The 20,653-nt window shown below is 40.6% G+C and overlaps 1 protein-coding gene across 1 annotated transcript in view; it reads left to right on the top strand.

Annotated features, from left to right (window-relative positions):
- The window catches only part of slc2a9l2 (solute carrier family 2 member 9, like 2), a gene marked incomplete at both ends in the record, with an annotated part of 128,005 nt that overhangs the window by 73,049 nt on the left and 34,303 nt on the right, over positions 1-20,653 (top strand). The window contains one exon of the mRNA XM_083668480.1: positions 3,801-3,876. Within this exon, the coding sequence (XP_083524606.1) occupies positions 3,801-3,876 (76 nt within the window). The remainder of the gene's footprint in view (positions 1-3,800; positions 3,877-20,653) is intronic.

The raw sequence follows: 20,653 nt of genomic DNA, 5'->3' as shown, positions 1-20,653 counted from the left end.
AATGGTTTGTGATAATTTGCCTTATCAGCTTGCCTTACCAGATAGATAGGTAAAATCAAGTTTATTAGGTTATAGTGAATTACAGAGATGAAGAGTGTAAATTGTTTAAATATCAGGTTATCTTAAGGAGAACCAAGCAATGGGACCAACTTGGGTTTTTCAAATATCCTTATCTACTCTCATACCGTCATCACTCGTCAACCTCATAGGCCCTATATGCACAGGCAGCAACCATGTTTTAGCATCATTTGACATGAATAAATACAATAAACAGAGATCAAGCGAAAAACAAATCAATGACTTGTTCTGTATGAGCATTCCCCCTATACACTCAGTGGCGACATTTCAGCTAAACCTGTGGTATAATCATTGGCGCTAAAATTCATAATCATAATTTGGACGGAGAGTCTGGGAGAAATTGGTGAATAGTCAAAGTCTTTTTTTTGCTGGCTGCTCTTTTTGCAGCATGCTTTTCACGTGCAATATAATGTAAAGCTATTTGTGACAATGTCTATACAAATACTTTCAATCAAATGCTTTATTTGCCCTACAATCAATGTCACCCCCCCCCCCCCCCCCGAGAAAACACACATGCTTCATTGTTGATCACACCTCCCCCTAACTCATTTGTACTGTAGATCATTGCATATTACCCATTTGAAACAGACTCCCTTGGAAAAGAGAGATAATTTTGTCGGTAGAAATTACAGTGCATTACATCTAAAATGGATAAAAAAAAAAAATCCTTATCAACCTGCACACAATACCCCATAATGACAAAGCAAAAACAGGTTTTTAGAAATTGTTGCTAATTTATTAAAAAAAAAAACTGAAATATCACCTTAAGTATTCAAGTATTCAGATCCTTGAAATTGAGCTCAGGTGCATCCTGTTTCCATAATCTGTGAGATGTTTCTATGACTTGATTGGAGTCCACCTGTGGTAAAGATTGAAGGTCCCCAAGAACACAGTAGCCTCCATCATTCTTAAATGGAAGAAGTTTGGAACCACTAAGACTCTTCCTAGAGCTGGCCGCCCGGCCAAAATGAGCAATAGGGGGAGAAGGGCCATCGTCAGGGAGGTGACCAAGAACCCAATGGTCACTCTGACAGAGCTCCAGAGTCCCTCTGTGGAGATGGGAGAACCTTCCAGAAGGACAACCATGTCTGCAGCACTCCACCAATCAGGCCTTTATGGTAGAGTGGCCAGACAGAAACCACTCCTCAGTAAAGAGCACATGACAGCCTGCTTGGAGATTGCCAAAAGAAACCTAAAGGACTCTCAGACCATGAGAAACAAGATTCTCTGGTCTGATGAAACCAAGACTGAACTCTTTGGCCTAAATGCCAAGCGTCACGTCTGGAGGAATCCAGGCACAGCTCATCACCTGGCCAGTACCATCCCTACGGTGAAGCATGGTGATTGCATCATCATGCTGTGGGCCTGGGAGACTAGTCAGGATCGAGGGAAAGATGAACGGAGCAAAGTACAGAGAGATCCTTGATGAAAACCTGCTCCAGAGCGCTCAGGACATCAGACTCCCCAAAATACAGGTGTGCCAAGCTTGTTGTGTCATAACCAAGAAGACTCGAGGCTGTAATTGCTGCCAAAGGTGCTTCAACAAAGTACTGAGTAAAGGGTCAGAATATTTATGTAAATGTAATATTTAAAATGTTTATTTTTAATAAATTAGCAACAATTTATAAAAACCTGTTTTCACTTTGTCATTATTGGGTATTGTGTATAGATTGATGATGAAAAAAAAATCCATTTTAGAATAAGGCTGTAACATAACATAATGCAGAAAAAGTGAAGGGGTCTGAATACTTTACGAATGCACTGTACACTACTGACCCGCCCCCTCCTCTATGGAGCATTTTACTAATAGCAGACTCCAAAGGCAGATTCAAAGCCTTTAATCAAGACTAGATAATGACAGTTCTCTTATGCCTGCACAAATGATGTGACAGAAACATCAAAATGCCAGCAAAATCATCCCCACGATTCAGGAAATAACTCCACTATGCAACCATTGCAACCACTATGCAACCATTGCAATAATGTTGCATTATTTCACATCAGGGTTAGTTTCCAAAGCATTTATAAGTGTATTTATAAAGCATTAATAACTGGCTCCTGATTGCAAGCTCCTTATTTGGCAAGCACTAAGTGAATATCAAACATCTAAACTAATGAGTTCTAACTGGTTTATAATTGAATAGTAATAGTATTGGTGCTAAAGTGATTTATTAACTTTTATTAATAACTTTATTATTACTATCTATTATTATAACTTTATTTATTAACCATTTATAAACCCTAAACAAATCGGACTTTAATGTAACGTGCAACCCTCTATCCATTGTAATAGCATAGAATTTCCAATCAAGTGTTATCAACAGGCGATGCATGATTGATATCCTCAGGACGTCCATCAGGCATGCTCATTCAACTGTAAATAAGTGTTCTGGGCTGAGAGATCACCATTCACAAAAGGTAAAACAGCACTTTTATTGTGTCAGTCACATGTAAACACATTTAAATAGTAAGATATTGGTCACCACACACAAGCACATGACTGTCTCCACCAAATCTGTCTACATATGTATAAAAAGAAAATAAAAGCTGAGAATCTCTTCTTTAACCTCATAGTATTTTAAAAAAATCCAACTTTTGGAGTATAGAGCCAAAAAATAAAATGCTTCACTGTCTCATTACTTATGCAGGGAACTTGCAGTGGTGGCTATCATCGGCGCCACACTTCTCATCTTCATAAAACTGAACATTGATCTCCCGATTTGCAAATCAGCGAACAGTAATATGATCAAATACAGTAAAAACACAATAAAAAAAGACCGTAAACGTGTAACCTCTTATAGAAAATATAGAAATCGTTTGCCACTGTTACCCAGCTGAATTTGAAGCAAGCAGCTAGGGATGTACCTGAATCCGATATTCAGATGTGTAGGAATAATGACATTTAAATATATACAGATACTTGGCAAATATCAACTTCATTTCTGTGACATTTTGTCTGGGATGCCTGAAAAGTGAGAGAGTGCTTGTTCTCCCCTTTGCTCCCCTCACACACACACACACACACACACACACACACACACACACACACACACACTCACTCAGCAGTGCATTGGAGCCGTGGAGCGAGAGAGAAGTGATATTTTCCTTTTTGCCCATTTGATGTCTGTTCTTGTTTATTCACTTTATATTACTCCTATAAAAACCTGCAAAAACGCCCCCCCCCGGCCCAAGTAACTACCAAACAGTCCCTTAGAGAGGAAATTACGAGGGGGTACAGAGATAGAGAGATAATAGATTAAAGGATCAAATAGGCAATGGGTGGATTTGAACCCCGCTGCTGTTCCTACTGCTCACCGTTCCTACTGCACACAGCACATATAAGCCTGGACTAACAAGCACTAGAACCTGGCCTTCTTGGGAGTGAATTTACTGAATAAAGTATTTGTCATGATTTGATTTTAGCGAATCATGCAACTGCGAGGCCTGGCTCTGAGTCAGAAACATGTGAAACATTACATAACTAGTAATCACATAGTATAGATTAATGTCCCCAAAATAGGGAATACACTCAACGAGCAGACAAAGCTCTGCCTTGAACATTGGAACAATTATACTGTACTGCAACACTGTCCATGACACAAAGCAGAGACATTCCCTAATTGAGGTGCAGTACATGCTTTGGAGAAATAATGATGGTAATGATAATGATGTCCTCTGTTATCCCTCTGTCCTCTCTCTCCCTCTTTGTCATCGATCCACAGGACCAGTATACATGGATGCCCTATCTCAGTTTCATCTGCATATTGGCTGTAATTGCCTCTTTCTGCTCTGGTCCAGGTAATGTAACGACAGTCATTTTCTCTCTCTCTCTCACTCCCACCCCCCCCCCCCCTCTCTGTGACAGTATGTAGTACATAATTGACCTAAATTGGCTGTACACCTCTTTCGTACTCATATTTTCACCTGTCACATTGTATGGTGTCTTACCAAAATGTGGCATAATCTTCGGATTAACTGAACACCAACCTATTTCACAACTGTGTGTGACCATACCTCCATATCCATGTTCATAAGCATCAATAGCATTCAAACTACACAGTTGGTGGAAGTGGAAGTGATCTGACGCAATCAAACAAATGAAAACAAATGATTTTGCAGTACACTCTCTCGCACCACTTATCGGAAATGAACTGTAATTGCCAATTGTGATTTCCCTGGATACAGTTGCATATTGGCCATTCCAGTGTGTTTAAATCGTTGGATTCATAAAGCAGTCACTGTGCTTGTGAGGAGAATAACGGCTGCAGGCGCTACCATAGATTAGCATGTCAATTAGTGGCTGACGCTAGGCTCAGGGTTTTTTTTTTTTAGCCCGTGCGTCTGCTGATGTGCATGCATACATTACAGCATGGCGTGTGCTGGATGTGCATGATGACGCGGCCTGGTGGGAGGTTGGCGTTAGATTTCAAGGTGTGCCTGTCGCCAAACATTTACATTCCATTTGAATAGCGACTCCCGCTGGGAGGGCTAATCCGAACACCCACTCAGCGATCTGTCTCAGTGTGGTGGATGGGACTGGGAGCAGTGGGAAGACGGGGCTACCCACCTACAGTACTGCCACGGTGAAGGGTGGTGGTGATGATTCATAGTGCACCAAATCAAACAAGCCCCTTGGTAGCTCAGACATTGTGAACAACTGTGAGGAAGAAGAAAAAAGGCCATGAGAGGGATGACCTCGGGACTGCTTTGTGTACTTGTGCGAAAAAATGAGGAGCCGCAGTTGCTTCACCATGGCAACAGTGGCCCAGATATTTCAAAGTTGGGGAAAAATACATAGATCACATGGGCTGCCCTCAGAGCAGGCTGGTGATGTTTTTCTTTTTACCATGATGCATTACAACAGGCACTAATGTATGTTTTTTGTAAAGATTGCATGTCTTATGGAAAGAAAAGGCATGGTATATCAATGCTCCACAGTGCTTTAATTCTGCACCAAACAAAACAACAAAGTTTCCACTACAAACAATCTTTGTCAGGTACTATCATTGTCATAAATGTAATCAGATGGTGAATAAAGCATATCATCATGCTCATTTTTATTGTTAAAAAGCATAGTCAAATCAATCATCATAATAATAATCATCATAATCAGCACCAATACCACTGATATCATCATTGTCATAATCCTCTTTAAAATGTTGTTGACAGTGGGGAAAATCTCAGAATATCACAATGTCCTCACTCTCTGCACAATCAATGGATGGATAAAGGCTTTGCTCATCATACATTCAGAAACATGCACTAACCCAAAGTCTACATTTAAAACAAAGAACCCAGCAATTTCCGGTGTCTGTGGGGTGATTGTTTCCCCCCCCTTCAGAATCCCGAATAGAAAATGATTAACAAACCTTACACCCCCCCCCCCCCACACACACACACACACACACACACACACATATAAAAAACATTGGAAATGTCAGAACTCCCAGCAGATGTTTTGCGTCTTTTTTTGGGTGACTGGCCAACCTCATTTGCACGATCTCCCACTGGAACTGCCAGATTTGAATATTCATAATGGACCTCACACAAACTCTTGTGATGAAATTGCTTCTGCGTCAGTTTTCCCTTTCCCCTCAGCCAGGCGCTACAGCATGAGGCTTGAATTTCTTTCCCACTGAGTTATGCAGTTTCTGACAAACCAGCCCAAGAGTCCTTAATGAACTCTGTTGACATGTTTTGCCCCAGAAGAGTGAGGAAACTATTTCGACCAAAAAATGGACATTTTTAATGAGCCGCAGTTGTAGGCTGATAGAAATCTTTATTAACAGGAACAGGAACAGCAGTGTGTGCGGTTGAAGCCTCTCCGTCGACAGCAGATGTTCACACGTCCGTGTGTCGTCCCTGCAGGCCTTCTTCAGGCAGACAGCATCGGGGCTAGAGAGGACGATATGTTCATAGCACAACAGAGACCTACATACAATGATGCTCATATAGTTACTGTCATATGAAGAGTAGGCACTATTTCATTGAATTCCTGCAATAGCCTTATTTCTAAAGGTTCAACTCAGACTTGCATTGCAGTATTCACAAGGGGTGTGCCGAGTTCTCGGCCATAACAAGTACTTCTTACGGATTTGGGGAATTTTACAGATGTGATCGTCATCATATGATATTATCAATCAGAGGATTCCTTTCTATCTCAAAATAATTATTCATTGTCCAGTTTAGCTGTCTGTAAACGAATGAGAGATGTGTGCGATGTGCCTGCTGCCATGATTGTATCCTACTCACATGAACCATGCATGCAAGTATCAGCACCATATAGTATTCCCATTCTATAACAGAAGCATACTGGTGTGCCAAATGGTTTTGGGTAAGAATAGAAAAAAAGTAGGTTAATATTCATAATGCTACTCTACCCTAAATCATATGCATAATGTGTTTGGACAGTTCTAATTCAAATTTTGGCTCTATAGCAAATTGGGTTTTAGATCAAATGATGACGAGGAGGCATACGTACACAATGTCTATTTTAACATTTGGAAATTGAAGCACTTTATGTCGGTTGTGATGATGAGTGAGAGAGTTTCAGAGGCTTAACCAAAAACTGCTAAACTCTCATCAGCACCACAAGCAGGGGAGATGCTAATTGATTTGTATATTTTGGTCGAGCCTCTGTAACTTTCTCATTCATTCATGACTTACTGTATAATCATGGCAGCATCAGAATGGGTAAAGGCAACTCATTCCACTTGGAGGCTCCTGAATACAAGAATGTATCTTTCCCAGCCAAACTCCTGAACCTGTATAGGCACACATTGGCAACACCAGAGCTGGTGTTTCAGTTGTGTGTATCTCTAATGTGGGGAAAGTCCTTAAATAGAAACCTAGGCACAACACCATAAATAATCTTGTGAACAACAAGGGGGAGGGGCAATGGAACAAGACCGAGTCTGATCTGCGACACCCTAGCTGGGACAGGCAGCCAGTTGAGCTCCTGAAAGCAGCCCCGGCATATGTGAGTATGTGGACTCAATTTCAATACTACCCTGATCAGCTTATCCTGGGTTATCTTGAGCTGAACATTCAGTAGTTTAGATAAACCCCTAAACCATGAAGTACTAGTGTCGTCAAAATTACATTGAATGTGCCCAGCACTCTCATGGAGTCCTCATCAAGCAGCTTGGACTTTGTAGCCAAAAACTTGCTCTTAGCATTAACCTTCTCCAGGCTTTTGACTGTCAGCACCTCTCCCCCTAACTCCACTCTGATGTTTAAGGATTTACATAATTTAGGTCTGGACCAAAAATAATTGCCTCTGTTTTTCCTAGGTGCAGGGATAGTTTGTTATGTGGTTATGTTGGTCTCTTACATGGTTATAATGCAAAATATGTATGAAATGCTACCTTGTCTCATTATCCAAATCCAGGGAAAACACCCATGTCCCTTTTACAGGTGTGCCCTAATACAAATAAAAAGCAAAATATATACACATCAAATATACAACACATTAAAATACAAAATACACCCACTAATTAATTGAAAACCAGAGCCTTTCTCTGTGAGCTGGCCCTTAACTAAGGATTTAAAACGGCTATCGGGGACCAAATGCTTTAACTTGTAATTCATTCCATGTCTGGGGGGCATAGACATGGAATGCAGTCTTCCCCAGCTTTGAGGAGGCACAGGGAACATCAAAGACCAGCCAGTTCTGATCACAAGTCCAATAGATGGGATGTTTCCAACTCAAATGGAACTCAAGACATAAGATAGGCGAGTTTCTGTATTGATTTTGCCTGAGACAGTGAACCATTTACCTCAACTTGCTCCCTACCTGACAAGATGGACTTCAGCCCAATGTCTCCAGCTTGGTTTTTAGAAGACAGTGCTTAACTGTATCAAAAGCTTTTTGCAGGTCAAGCAATACCATCCCACAAAGATTTCCCTTGTCAATCTATTTTCTGATTAAGTTAGTCAAGTAAAGTAGACATGAATCTAAGGAGTATGATTTTCTAAACCCTGACTTGAAATCATACAAGAGGTTTTGTTTATTGACACATTCATAACTTTCTCTAGGATCTTGGATGTGACACTGTGGAGATACAGGCCTACAATTCCCAGGGTCAGACCTTGTCCCCTTCTTATACAGAGGTATATCTTGCCCCTTGGGAAAGATACCTTGTTAGAGAGAGAGGTTAACAATGTGTGTAATACAAGGGGCAATTTGTTCAGCAAAATCTCTTTGAAACCTTGCAGGAACATTATCCAAGCCTGTGACTTTGGAGCAATTAAAGGGTCAGTTCAGGATGTTGGGTGTTATACCTCATTTTCCTCTTACTTGCATGTATAGGTCACAAAGACATGAGATGGCTGTAGAATTTTTTATGGAGATGTTTTTAAGTAGTTTGAGACCTGTGTTTTATTCCCAGTCCATTTCCACTAGCATGGCTAATGCTAGCAGCCAAGCCCAGCAATAGCTCAAGAATGTGAGTAAAAAAAGTGTCTGGATGAGATACAGTATATGCCATTTAGCTGACGCTTTTATCCAAATGCAGTGAGTGCATACGTTTTTCAGTATACATGTATATGGTCCCAGCGGGAATCAAACCCACAACCTAGGCATTGTTAGCTCCATGCTCTACCAACTGTGCCACAGAGGACCATCCATGAGTCTACAACACTCTAAGTAAGTGGAGAATGAAGTATGACATCCACAATCCTGAACTGACCCTTTAAGCTATGCTAGCATCCTGGCTACTTTGGCTGTTGATACCTTTGCAAGTGTAACAGTATTATCTGAATGTCATAGGAAGGTAAGGTTGTTCTTGGCAACAATTAATGTGTGTGAGTTTCTCTCTAATGTACACTCCCAGATGTTCTCACAACAGGGTATGAGGAGGTTGGGTGAGGAGTAATTTCACGCAGCCTGGTGTTCTGGAGAAATAGTTATTAGCCGATTACATTGGAATGGAGCTCTGGCTGCTAGCAGTCACATTTTGATTGGCTTTGAGCAGAAGTGATGTTTAGAGAACAAACAACCGCCTCCCCTTTTTTGTTACTCTTGAAAACCAGGCTGTGGGGTTGGAGGATAGCGTACACTTTAGGGTTGTCTCCGGGTCCTGGTTGACCCTCTCCATCTTGCCGTTCAACTGGGGATGGTAGGAGAGAAGAGGTTGATTGTTGCCCTGATGAGATATGAGGGAGTCTACAAAAGCCTTGAGAGGATGGAGGTGGTTCCCCCAGGAGATGGAGGCTGCCAACAGGATACCAGACTTGGAGGACTCGGGAGGAATGATAGGACTCGTCACAGGTCTCCCACCCCCAGACGAGTCTGCTCTTTTCCTGAGAGCTCTGGACAGGCTCGGCGGAAGTGGCCTGATACTCCACAATAGAGACAGCAACTCTCCTTCATCCTGAGTTCCCGTTCCTGCTGAATGAGCCGGGTCCTCCCCAACTGCATCAGTTTCTTGACCATAGGCCGAAGGAGCAGGGGCTGTTCGAGGCTCGGGATATGAGGAAGCTATAGACCGGCGCTCTCAACGCCTCTCCCGTATGCGATTATCCACCCATATGGACATATCCACAAAGGCATCAAAGTCATAGGCGGCTTCTTGGGTAGCCAGGTAATCCTTAACTTAACCGTAAGCCTGTGGCGAAAAGTGGTGATAAGGGCCTCGGGGTTCCATCCACTATCAGCGGCGAGAGTGTGAAATTCGATGGCAAAGTCCGCTACACTCTGTGAGCCTTGGCGGAGAAGCAGCTAACATAGCAGACTGTAATTCAAAGATCAGGCAGCATTGGGCCAGAAACCTCCGGCACCCACCCAAATTACCATTATGGCATTCTGGGGTAAGTAGTCATAGGTCCCTGTCTTGCTGGGTAACAGGCTCAGGATGAATTGGTGGTGGTGGGTCAGCAGGAGATGCCGTCTGAGCCTGGCGTTGCTGGATGGCCACGGTGAGAATTTGTACATTGTTAATGACTTGTAGGAGTAATTGTTCATGCCTACCGACTGTGGCTCCTTGGCTTGCCAGAGCAGCGCGTACTTGGTCCATTTCTGCTGGGTCCATGTTTGGTTCTATCCTGCTGTAATGGGTTAAAGTGGTGTGGACCCAAGTGCAGCAATAACACAGGAGGCAAGGTTTCCAATATTCCAAAACGTAGGTACTTTACTTAAGAAAGTTAGCCTGTGTCTGTGCATGTGTGTGTGGGAAAATGAGAGAGCAAGAGAGGGAACCCCTCTTGATGTTATCTCACTTTCCTTTTTGACAAGTAAATGTTTGCAGTTCTCCTTGTTCAATCGATAAGGAAGTCATTCCACTTACTGACTGTGCCCGCCATGGTTGATTACCTTCACCACATATTGACTGAGCAACTGTTCCAACAGCACATGAACAATAGGTCACTGTTTTGAACGGCTTATTGCGTCAAACTACAATAGGTCACTGTTTTGAACGGCTTATTGCGTCAAACTACAAAATACAGAGTGTCAAAGTCTGCAGCCATCAAACACAATCAAGAATAATAATAATAATACATTTTATTTGATTGGAATCTCCCATTACTGGGAGACTACTATTATTGAAGACAACCATACTTAATTTGCATGGATGCAGCTTCTTAAAAACATGTATACATTTTGAGCTATAAGTATTTCAAGTTTTCATTAACCTGTTTTAGGAGCTTATCTACTGGGGGGATAGCGAGAGGGGAGAGAAGCATGCCAATTTATGATTATACCAGAAGATGGCTGCATGTTCATCTGATTATGACGATATTGTCCTTCTAAGTGCAACCTGACTCCTGCACCGAACAAGAAATTGTTTTACTTGTATGAACCAGCTGTGGCTAATGCATCATGAATAAACTTAGTGCCTTCAATCCATCCACATTGCCTTATTAACCTTATTATAACCATAAATGATAACTTGGGGCACTTTAACATAGCCTTTATAGCACATAATGTATAGTATACTACACACACAAGTGGTGGTGGAGCATCAGACAGTATAAGATCTGCTACAGGCATTGATTTAAGTGCTCATGACTTCTAATAACATAAACACAAGCATTCATAATCCGTTTGACAAAAGCGGTTCATAGAAAAGGATAGCAACAATTCTCTACCCTGGATCCTGGATTCACATCGACCTGTTATGCCCCTGGAGCGCCAGCAGGGGTGTAGGTTTCATTAAGCATGGGTGGGACATGTCTCACTCATGTTTTGCCAATGGCATTTTTGTGGTCGTCCTCCCACACACACTTTTTATCAAGAGATGACGTTTAAAAGCTGCTACCCTGGGTGCTTTAGGACCATGCAGAGATTGGACAGTCGGCAGCCAGGTAATCTGCTGGAAAACCACCAGCTGCCTGTTTCAGTGATCTACCTCAGTGCTGATGCCGAAGCTAAAACTGTGTGATCACAGACTGAGTGACTGACGTCCCGTATTTTGTCCCCTCTTGACTCAAATGAGGTTGCTAGATTAACATATACACACATAAAACACCTGGAAGCATTTTCATGACTACCACAGCTTTTTTTTTATAGCCAACATCTCCAAGTCATGTCCTGAGGCACGATTAACACCTGCTCCCAAAAGGCAAAAGCCTCACCATAGCCTTTACCCTCATTATGGTGAATCAAAACTGACCTCACCGTTACAAATGGCTTACCCATTTCAACCATAATGGGTCATATAGGTATTTGCATGATCAATGCGCAATTACATATAGTGCTATCTTTTAGCAATGTTATTGTAATGTGTATATCGAACTCTTACCTTTCATTTCTGGAAAAAGAAAATAATGCAGGAAATTAGCTTTGTAAATGTGTGCACATTTTTTACATCAAAACCTACGCCCCTGAGCACCAGTGAAGCAACAGGCATGGTGACTCAACCCTGAACCGCGTCACTGTAAATATAACAAGTTAAAGAATATAGGTCACAGACATTTCTGTCTCCTTGCGTCACATATAAATATTTGGAAGATTTAGTTCACCTGTGGAAAAGCAGTGTGTGTGTGTGTGTGTGTGTGTGTGTGTGTGTGTGTGTGTGTGCGTGTGCGTGTGCGTGTGCGTGTGCGTGTGCGCTTGTACGTGTGTGTGTGTGTATGTGTGTGTGTGTGTGCTCATAGCTCATCAGAACATTGTTGAGCCCTCTGAGAGGTCCTTTTGTGAAGAGTTAGCATTTCCTAGTGTGCTGTGTACCAGCTAATGCGGTACTTCTGGAAACAACAAATCAAACTTTTGAGAAGTTCCAGAAGGGAGAAAACACTTTTCCAGGGAGGGTCTTCTACAGTTTGGGTAGGTGGTGTTCAGAATCAGTGGAGGTGGCTCATAGGAATAACTATAGCTGGATTTCCAGCGTGTGCATGTCCCTCCCATTCTGTCTTTTGAACACAAAAGACAATAAGGGCACAGACAGTAGCCGAGAGCATATAGAATTCATGGGAGGCAACGCTTCTGGCTTTAGAGACTACTCTTCGGTATGTGGTCAAGGTGATGAACCATGGCTGGCATGGTCAGTATGTGGTCAAGGTGATGAACCATGGCTGGCATGGTCAGTATGCAGATTTAACTGCAAACACTTATTAACACAATGCTGTGGACATAGTAATTTTTTGGAACACAAGCAAAATATCTAGATAGTTTGTCTTGCACTGCAAAAAAGTACATTGCAATCCATCACGCAGTCAGTAAAACAATGTGTAAAGCATAAAACAAAAGGACACTGAATTGCATATTCATAAAAAAATATGCTTTATTGCAGCCCTGAAATAATACTATCATCCTTGTCCTTTCTTTATTGTTAACAGTTTTGGAAAGGTCCTTTGATTGACCCTTAGATGTCATCAAGATTTTGTTGTAAAACATAGAAACCTCAGACCCTGTTCTCTGACAATTCCTCTTTGCACTCTAATGAAGTGTTTTTGCCTGAAGGGGGCAGCCCAGTCAACACATAACATTTTCACAGCGTTACTGTCACATTCCAGGAACGTCAACATTACTTGAACATTCCGGCTTGCTCTTAGCCACGCACTTATCATTCACTATGTATCTCCATAGCTATGCTCTCAAGGTCTTTTATGTACGGTTCACCATTCATCTGAAATCACACACTGTTTGAATGGTTCAAAAAGCCTCTTATAAATTATACACATTTGGTCATTACCACGAGCAACCTCATTTTAGAGATTTTCTTTCATATATTTTTTTTATTTCAACCCCATTAGCCAGACTTTGAGCACAACTTAAGAGGTGCTTGAGAACATAATTAATGATAGCCGATACAAATGAGACATGATTATCAGTTGAGTATCAAACTCCCCATATGACTCAGTTGGGATTCAAACCCTGGGATCATGAGGAATGCATGCTGCCAAGCTAAGCCAAGTCATTAGCTTGGGGGGCATATGTCTTCATGTCTCAGGCAGGGTTACTCATCACACGAGCGTGGTGACTGAACCACCCCTGTTAAACCCACACATGTAGATAATAGACAATAGGCTTTACTGTGAGAACAATGAGACACCTTGAGAACTGAGATTTTAAGACAGTATTACAGTTTCAACACTTGTGGGGGCTGTTTGTGATTGAGCAAACCGAGGTTTAGAGTGAGATGCAATAACAGTTGGACTGCTGAGAGAAATACACTGTACATCCCTAGAAAGTCAAAATGACTGGCACTTTTTAAAGGCAGCAATGTTCTTGTATGGATTACAGATCGGGTGAGGTATATGCCATTAAACTTTCCTCTAGATTTAAGTGTATAACCTGCTGTCATTTTGTCTGTGTGAAAACATAGATATATGTAGATACTGTACTGAAGTATAAATAGTTTGATTATGGAGACAGATAGATAGATAGATAGATAGATAGATAGATAGATAGATAGATAGATAGTATATATGCTTCTAAATTTATATTATCTAAAAGGCTTGAGCACTAGTAGGAAAATCAATAAAATGACATCCCACACAAGCAGAGCTGTTTTTGTAGTCACACCAACCTCTCTCTAAAGGGACACATCCTCCATTCCACTGTCCACCCTCCTTACACAATGCAGAACGTCCTTGATACAGAGAGAGACATTGTCAAGGTTAATTGGGATGTTTCGGTGCTGCAGGCTATAATTGAGAGTGACGGCTGTGTAGACTCAAGATGATCATGGTAGAGACCGTCTCTTCATTTCCCCTTTGGGAAAGCATGGACTGTAATTCATAGGCTTTGCACACTGAATCGGTTGCCTATTTTCTGTAATCGGAAAAACATTTGGATAAAAGATTTCTTTCAACATGATAGTTGTCTCCTGGGTTTGTGGAGATGCAGATAATCATGAATGATGATTGATGATGATAATAATGTACAGTAGATTTGTCATTTGGTCGGTGTGTTTCAGTGCACAAAAGAGATGCAGTCTCCATTTGTAATAGGCAAATAATTATCCTAATACATTTGAAATGTTAGGCTATACATTTATGCTAATAGCAACTGACCCTCTCAAGGTAAGGTAGATGACCACTAAAATGTTAGTCTACCACAGATAAGGGTGGCAGTGCTATTTTCTATTTCAATGCTGCTACATGTTTTTCAGTTGATTTCAGTGTCAACCATCATTCATAGAATACTAATAGCAGAAGATGCAATAGTGTTGCTGGACTTAATGTAGTGTCTCCAGGACGAAGGGAACATGGATTTTTTCGCATAAAATATCAGAAGAGAATGCACGTATCTATGATATTCATGAGACACACCCCTCAAATAATGTGAGTTTCTCCGCCGACAACGCCCAGTTGGCACAATGGTCCATACTGGGCTGACATTAGAATATGCGTTGGAGATCTGCACACATATTTGTCACGTAAATCACAGATCCACGCATGTAAGGTAATGACAATAGACCCCTTAGTGCCTTTTGAGCCCAAGACTTATTTAATTGAAGTCAGCTTAGATCAATGCTCTCTCAAACAAATGTGGTCTGCATTTTTCTTTCATCTCTCTTTCTTTTAATTAGTGCCCAAGGCGAGGGCACAGTGTCCTCACATTAATTGTAATGTTTAATTCTCTACCTCCATTAAGTGTGCCACCATCATTGTCACCTTTTCACTCTCTAATAAAGCAACCGACCAACTATTCAGGACTGCTGACAATTAATCCCAGCAATTAAACAATTAATCACTATACAATACCAGTGAGAAAGTTACATTACAGTTGACATACTGAGAAAGGCAGTATGAAATAATTAACAGCAACTCTGAACTCCTAGATTCTTATATCTATTTGGGGAGCCGGAATATCAGCCAAACCATCCAATATCAGTTATACAGAGACAACACTTTAAAAATGAATTGTAGGTTCCTTTGTTTTGTCCTCGAGGATCGGATAGGTTTCGGGAGTAAGCCTGATCTAAATCAGACAGTATACCGTTGTCCTCAGAAAAGAACAAAAAGAGAACTACATTTGTGTTAATGGCCCCAGTGTTTATGCTGCTTTTCCTGCCTTTTGTATGGTATTTGCACAATGGGATATTTGGACAATGAGATATTGAATAAACACTGAAAACGTAAATGTTTTAAACCCTGCTCCTTTTTTAAAGCTGTTTCAGTACGGTGTGTGGTGGGCCCTATTCTTGATGTCACAATGAGGGTTCATTTTAATAGACCACCATTATTACTTGTGTGTTTATCAACGGGAAGCCAGCTGATTATCGGGAGAGAAATTCATGCTCGCAATTGTCCACAACTTACCATTGGGATACATGCAGGGCTCTATCTGTTGTAGTCATTTTTAAGGTCTTCCCATTCAGGAACAAATGCAGGTTCATACATGGCTAAACATGGCTTTGCACCATTGTGTTAGCTAGCTGCCATAATTTCAGGTGGGGTTTGTTTTGGTTCTTGTGAAAGACTGAGGCAGTGACCGTACTGTCAGCCAATCAGCTGTGGAACATGAATATGAATGGTTTATGGAAACACACCTACAGCAGCAGACTGTATTTCCAAGAGAAAAAGAGACTCAGGAAAATAAATCGTAAAAAATTGGTTTTGATGATTTTTCTTCAAAACAAACACACATTAGTTTATGAGATGCTCAGCAATGATACAAAATGTACATTAAACCGACTGGAGGGGAACTTTAAAGGTTTCATGTGTGTGTTTGTGTGTGTGTGTGTGTGTTTGTGTAGTTACAAGTGATCAAAGCCTCCTATTTTTCTCATTACTGTCTTCATTACAGTAGTTAATGACCTTTTCTGCATTATTAGTGTTGTGAGGTAAAATTGATTTTTTGAGTATTTGCGGCATGACAGAGAACCAATTTGTCACCATTTTCTCATTAAGAAAATCATGCACAGGCTTGGGTTGTGTTTGCTGATAGAGACCACAACACAGACACACAATATTGTCTGCTTTTTGGCATTGAGAAATATGAATATGATTGCTTTCTCCCCATTTTATGTACCATGTACAGTACATATTTATTGCATTACATAGACGACGGACTACACATTACACTGTCCTGCATGGATTTGGTTCTATGCATGCAATTTCATGCATAATGCGTGAAGTTCCTTATGAATTTGAATGTTATTGATTTATTACTAATCTTTCCCTCCCCATTTTTGCAAAATTTGATATGCAATTTATTGCATATTGATATGCAATTTATATAGTGTGTATCATTGCACATGGGTTAAATGTGTGTCAGGGTTGGTTAACTTTTGAGGTTCCTTGGGTCTCCACAGAATTGGATAAATCTACTTTTAGTTTTGGTGCACCTCACTACTGGAACAATCTACAAAATACATTACAGTTTGTTTGTTCTGAAGCCGCTCGGGCAATTTAATATATTGATTGAGGACGTCTTTGATGAAAAATTGAATTGTTTCTTTTAATTGTGCTTCATAATGTTATATATAATGTTTGTAATGTTGTGTGATGCATAATTGCAAATTGTAAAAAAAGTTTGATCTGTTCTAGTTTTCCTGTCTGTACAGTATTTCACTTGTCTGAGGAATGGTGTCATTGATTGACATTTGTATTGTATTTAACTGTACTCACTTTTTGATGTGTCCTCACCTGGGATTCAAATGTATCACCTTTTGTACTGTGGTACTGTAGTTGTGGTATTGTGGTACTGTGGTACTGTAGTTGTGGTATTGTGGTACCGTGGTACTGTGGGTACTGTGGTACTGTGGTACTGTAGTTGTGGTACTGTAGTTGTGGTACTGTGGTATTGTGGTGCTGTAGTTGTGGTACTGTAGTTGTGGTACTGTGGTACCGTGGTACTGTGGTACTGTAGTTGTGGTACTGTGGTACTGTAGTTGTGGTATTGTGGTACTGTGGTACTGTAGTTGTGGTACCGTGGGTACAGTGGTATTGTGGTACTGTAGTTGTGGTACTGTAGTTGTGGTACTGTGGTACTGTGGTACTGTAGTTGTGGTACTGTGGTGCTGTAGTTGTGGTACTGTGGTACTGTAGATACTGTGGGTACCGTGGTACCGTGAGTACCGTGGTACCGTGGGTTCTCAAACAGTGGCATAAAGCAGTACTGTAGAGTCAGACCTCCATGTTTTGACTGAGATCATTGATCTCCAGTAAAGTCTTGTTGGGAGACATTTGAAAGTGTGCTTGAGCAGTAAAGTGGTAATCTGTGTATATTATAAACATTGAACATGACAGGATAAGATGTGCAGTGGAGGGTAAACACTGTTTACACTCCTTTTCCGAAAATGTGTGGATTTTAAAGTGGAATTTTACCTGAAATATATGTTCATGTGTATTTCTAGTCAATCCACGATGCCTACCATCTCAAACTAGCATCATTTAATGTATGATGGCATCATTGCTATTGAAATGGTAGGTCTGTGTCCTAGAAACATCTCACAGGCATGTTAAAATGTCACCATGAGACTATGCACTTTGACCCTGGGGGGAAATTCAAATGATCTTCTGAATTGAGGGAGAAGAGAAACTTGTGAGTTGTAGGAATTGACTCAAAAGGGGCGATTTGGAACATCAGGATTGATCAGGGCATTCATAGCAAGGTACATTATCTTGACTCAGAGATTGATTTTTTAAACACGAGTCATTGTGAATGTGTCTACTATGGACTAATGAAAACAACAAAACCGCTGGATACTGGGTAAAATTCTACTTTAATGTCATGCCTGGATAGCCACTATTTATGTAAGGCTCACATCTATATTTCTCATTTATTGTCATCTGTTGGATACTGCAATAAATGGATGTTTTAAAATGTATAAAAATTAATTCAAGTCCACAAACCAAAGGGTTTGTCTCGTATTCAAATACTTCAGTCTTAGAATATTGATTACAAGAAGACAATGAAAAATCTGTGCTGGCAAAAGAAATGCAATAATGTTCTTATATGCTGCAAGAAATAACTGTGTTCAAAACCACTACACTTTAATCTAACCATTGCTCAAAAGAACAAGAGCGAGATTTATCAAATAATTTCCTTGTAGCACTATGTGTGCCATCTATGCAGTGTTTCATTGACATCACTGTGATGGATGCTCTCTCAGTTTTCCATCATCACAAGTGATTCAACTGATTCATGGTGCCATTGTTCTGTGGCAGCTGGTGTCTTTGATTGCATTTGAAAGTTCCTGGATGACTTTTCAGGGGCTGTCAGTGCAGCTAGGTGAGCCTATTGTCCACTGGCAGCAGACCATCAATAACCACAATACACGCCTTTCTGATAAGTCATCCAGCGGGAAAAGACCGCTTTTGGGTTCGTTAATTTATAATGTATCAGTTCTAATGTGTTTATTATTATTAGTGGCAATAGATCCCATCCATTTTGTCAGCTGTCTTGGTGCAGGCTATAGCAGAATTTAACTGCTCAAGCTGATGGAACAGAAAACTTTTAACTTTTGAAAATGAATGTACCATCTATAATGCTATATACATTGTCTTTTTTAGCTGACAGGGCAGCTTTGTAATGTGTCTAAAGGGGGCATGCAGGCTAGTGACTTATGGCCTTAGAGCGATGGACTTTTCATCAAAGCTGTGTCTGCTATGGCCTTGAAGTTCTATGTCAAAAGCTTTAGACCCTTTGGCAAGGGTTTAATCATACAGCAAAATTGATTTCAGTCTTGTTTCCTTTTTATCATCCGAAGAGGCAGCAGCGGTGAGCAATACTACAAACTAAGCAGAACATATTTTATTATTTAAGTGCCCTTATGTAATCAGAAATTGCCCTTGTATCATTGTCTTATATTCACATTCCATACAATAACTCTTCTCACTGCATTTGACGATCATGCCGGGAACTAAGCAGATGCATTCAGTCACTCAAACAGTACAAAGCCTGTCTGCTGCCGCCAACATTTTCTAATTAATTGAAATGTCAATTGCCTACTTCTATGGTCAATTGAAATGCAGTCTGCCTTGAATAGTGAAAACCAACTGGATGCATGACCATACAATTCCATTGTTGGATGATAATGAATATTTAAATTGTGGTATTGCCTTGGTGAATTGAGTTGAGACCTTTTTTTCAGCATTGGCTTCAATGCTGGTTTCAGAGCAAACTACACTACGTTACCGAATTACTATAAATTATAAGAAAAGAGGGTATAGAAATATGGCAACAGATAGGGTTGAGAGTTTAAAGTACTCTCAGTTTCATATGATTTCCAAATGGTCAAGTCTCTACAGTGCCCTGTGTAAGTAATGGGACAGAGAAGCATTTTTTATTCTTTTGGACAAGTTTGGATTTGAAATTAAACAATTACTGAGGTTAAAGTATAGATTATATGCTTTTATTTGATGATTGGTTTCATCATTTAGAAATGACAGCACTTTTTATACATAGTCCCCCCCCCCCATTTTAGGGCACCAAAAGTAATGGGACAGATTCATATAAAGTCTAAATTAAGCACTCATGTTTAGCATTTGGTCAACATTCATTTGCAAGCAATAACTGCCTAAAGTCTGTGACCCATTGACCCCACCAGACACTGGGTATTTTTCAGCCCCTTCCTTGACTTTCATTGACCTTAGGTCCTCATATTGACAGACACGAATAGCAAACCCTAAAGGCAGAATAGAGTCAATACTAGAATCAATACTAGACATTGACAGCCCTCTTATGCCTCACAAATGAGGTGACAGAACACATATGACTTACCAGAAACACCTGTCAAACCAATTGTCCCATTACTTTTTTTTTCTTTTTTTCCCCCTGAAATATGTATAAAAAATCATTTCTAAATGGTGAAACCAGTATAAACACAAATGCCCTCAAACTTACTTTAACCTCGTAGTAATTGTTTGATTTCAAATCCAAACCTTTGGAGTACAGAGCCAAATAGACCCTGGCTGCAGGGGAGAGGCCAAGTTTATAAAGAAAGCTGGCATTGACGGACAGGGTAAAGTGAACGAGACAGCAGCCTAGTGAAGAAGACAAATGGTCTCCAGAAGTAGGAGGGGGTGCAGAAGAGAGACACACACACACTGAGAGGCTGGACCTCTGCTGAGACTAGCAGATAATGAGAGGAATGTCAGTATGAAATGTGAAGAAGTGTGAGAAACTTAAGAGGTGTCTGCTGCACTTCACAGGATATGAGAGAGAAATATAGAGAAAAAG

This window comes from Argentina silus (genome assembly GCF_951799395.1).
Source record: "Argentina silus genome assembly, chromosome: 4".
Taxonomy (NCBI): domain Eukaryota; kingdom Metazoa; phylum Chordata; class Actinopteri; order Argentiniformes; family Argentinidae; genus Argentina; species Argentina silus.
This window is presented reverse-complemented; position numbering and strand designations above follow the sequence as displayed.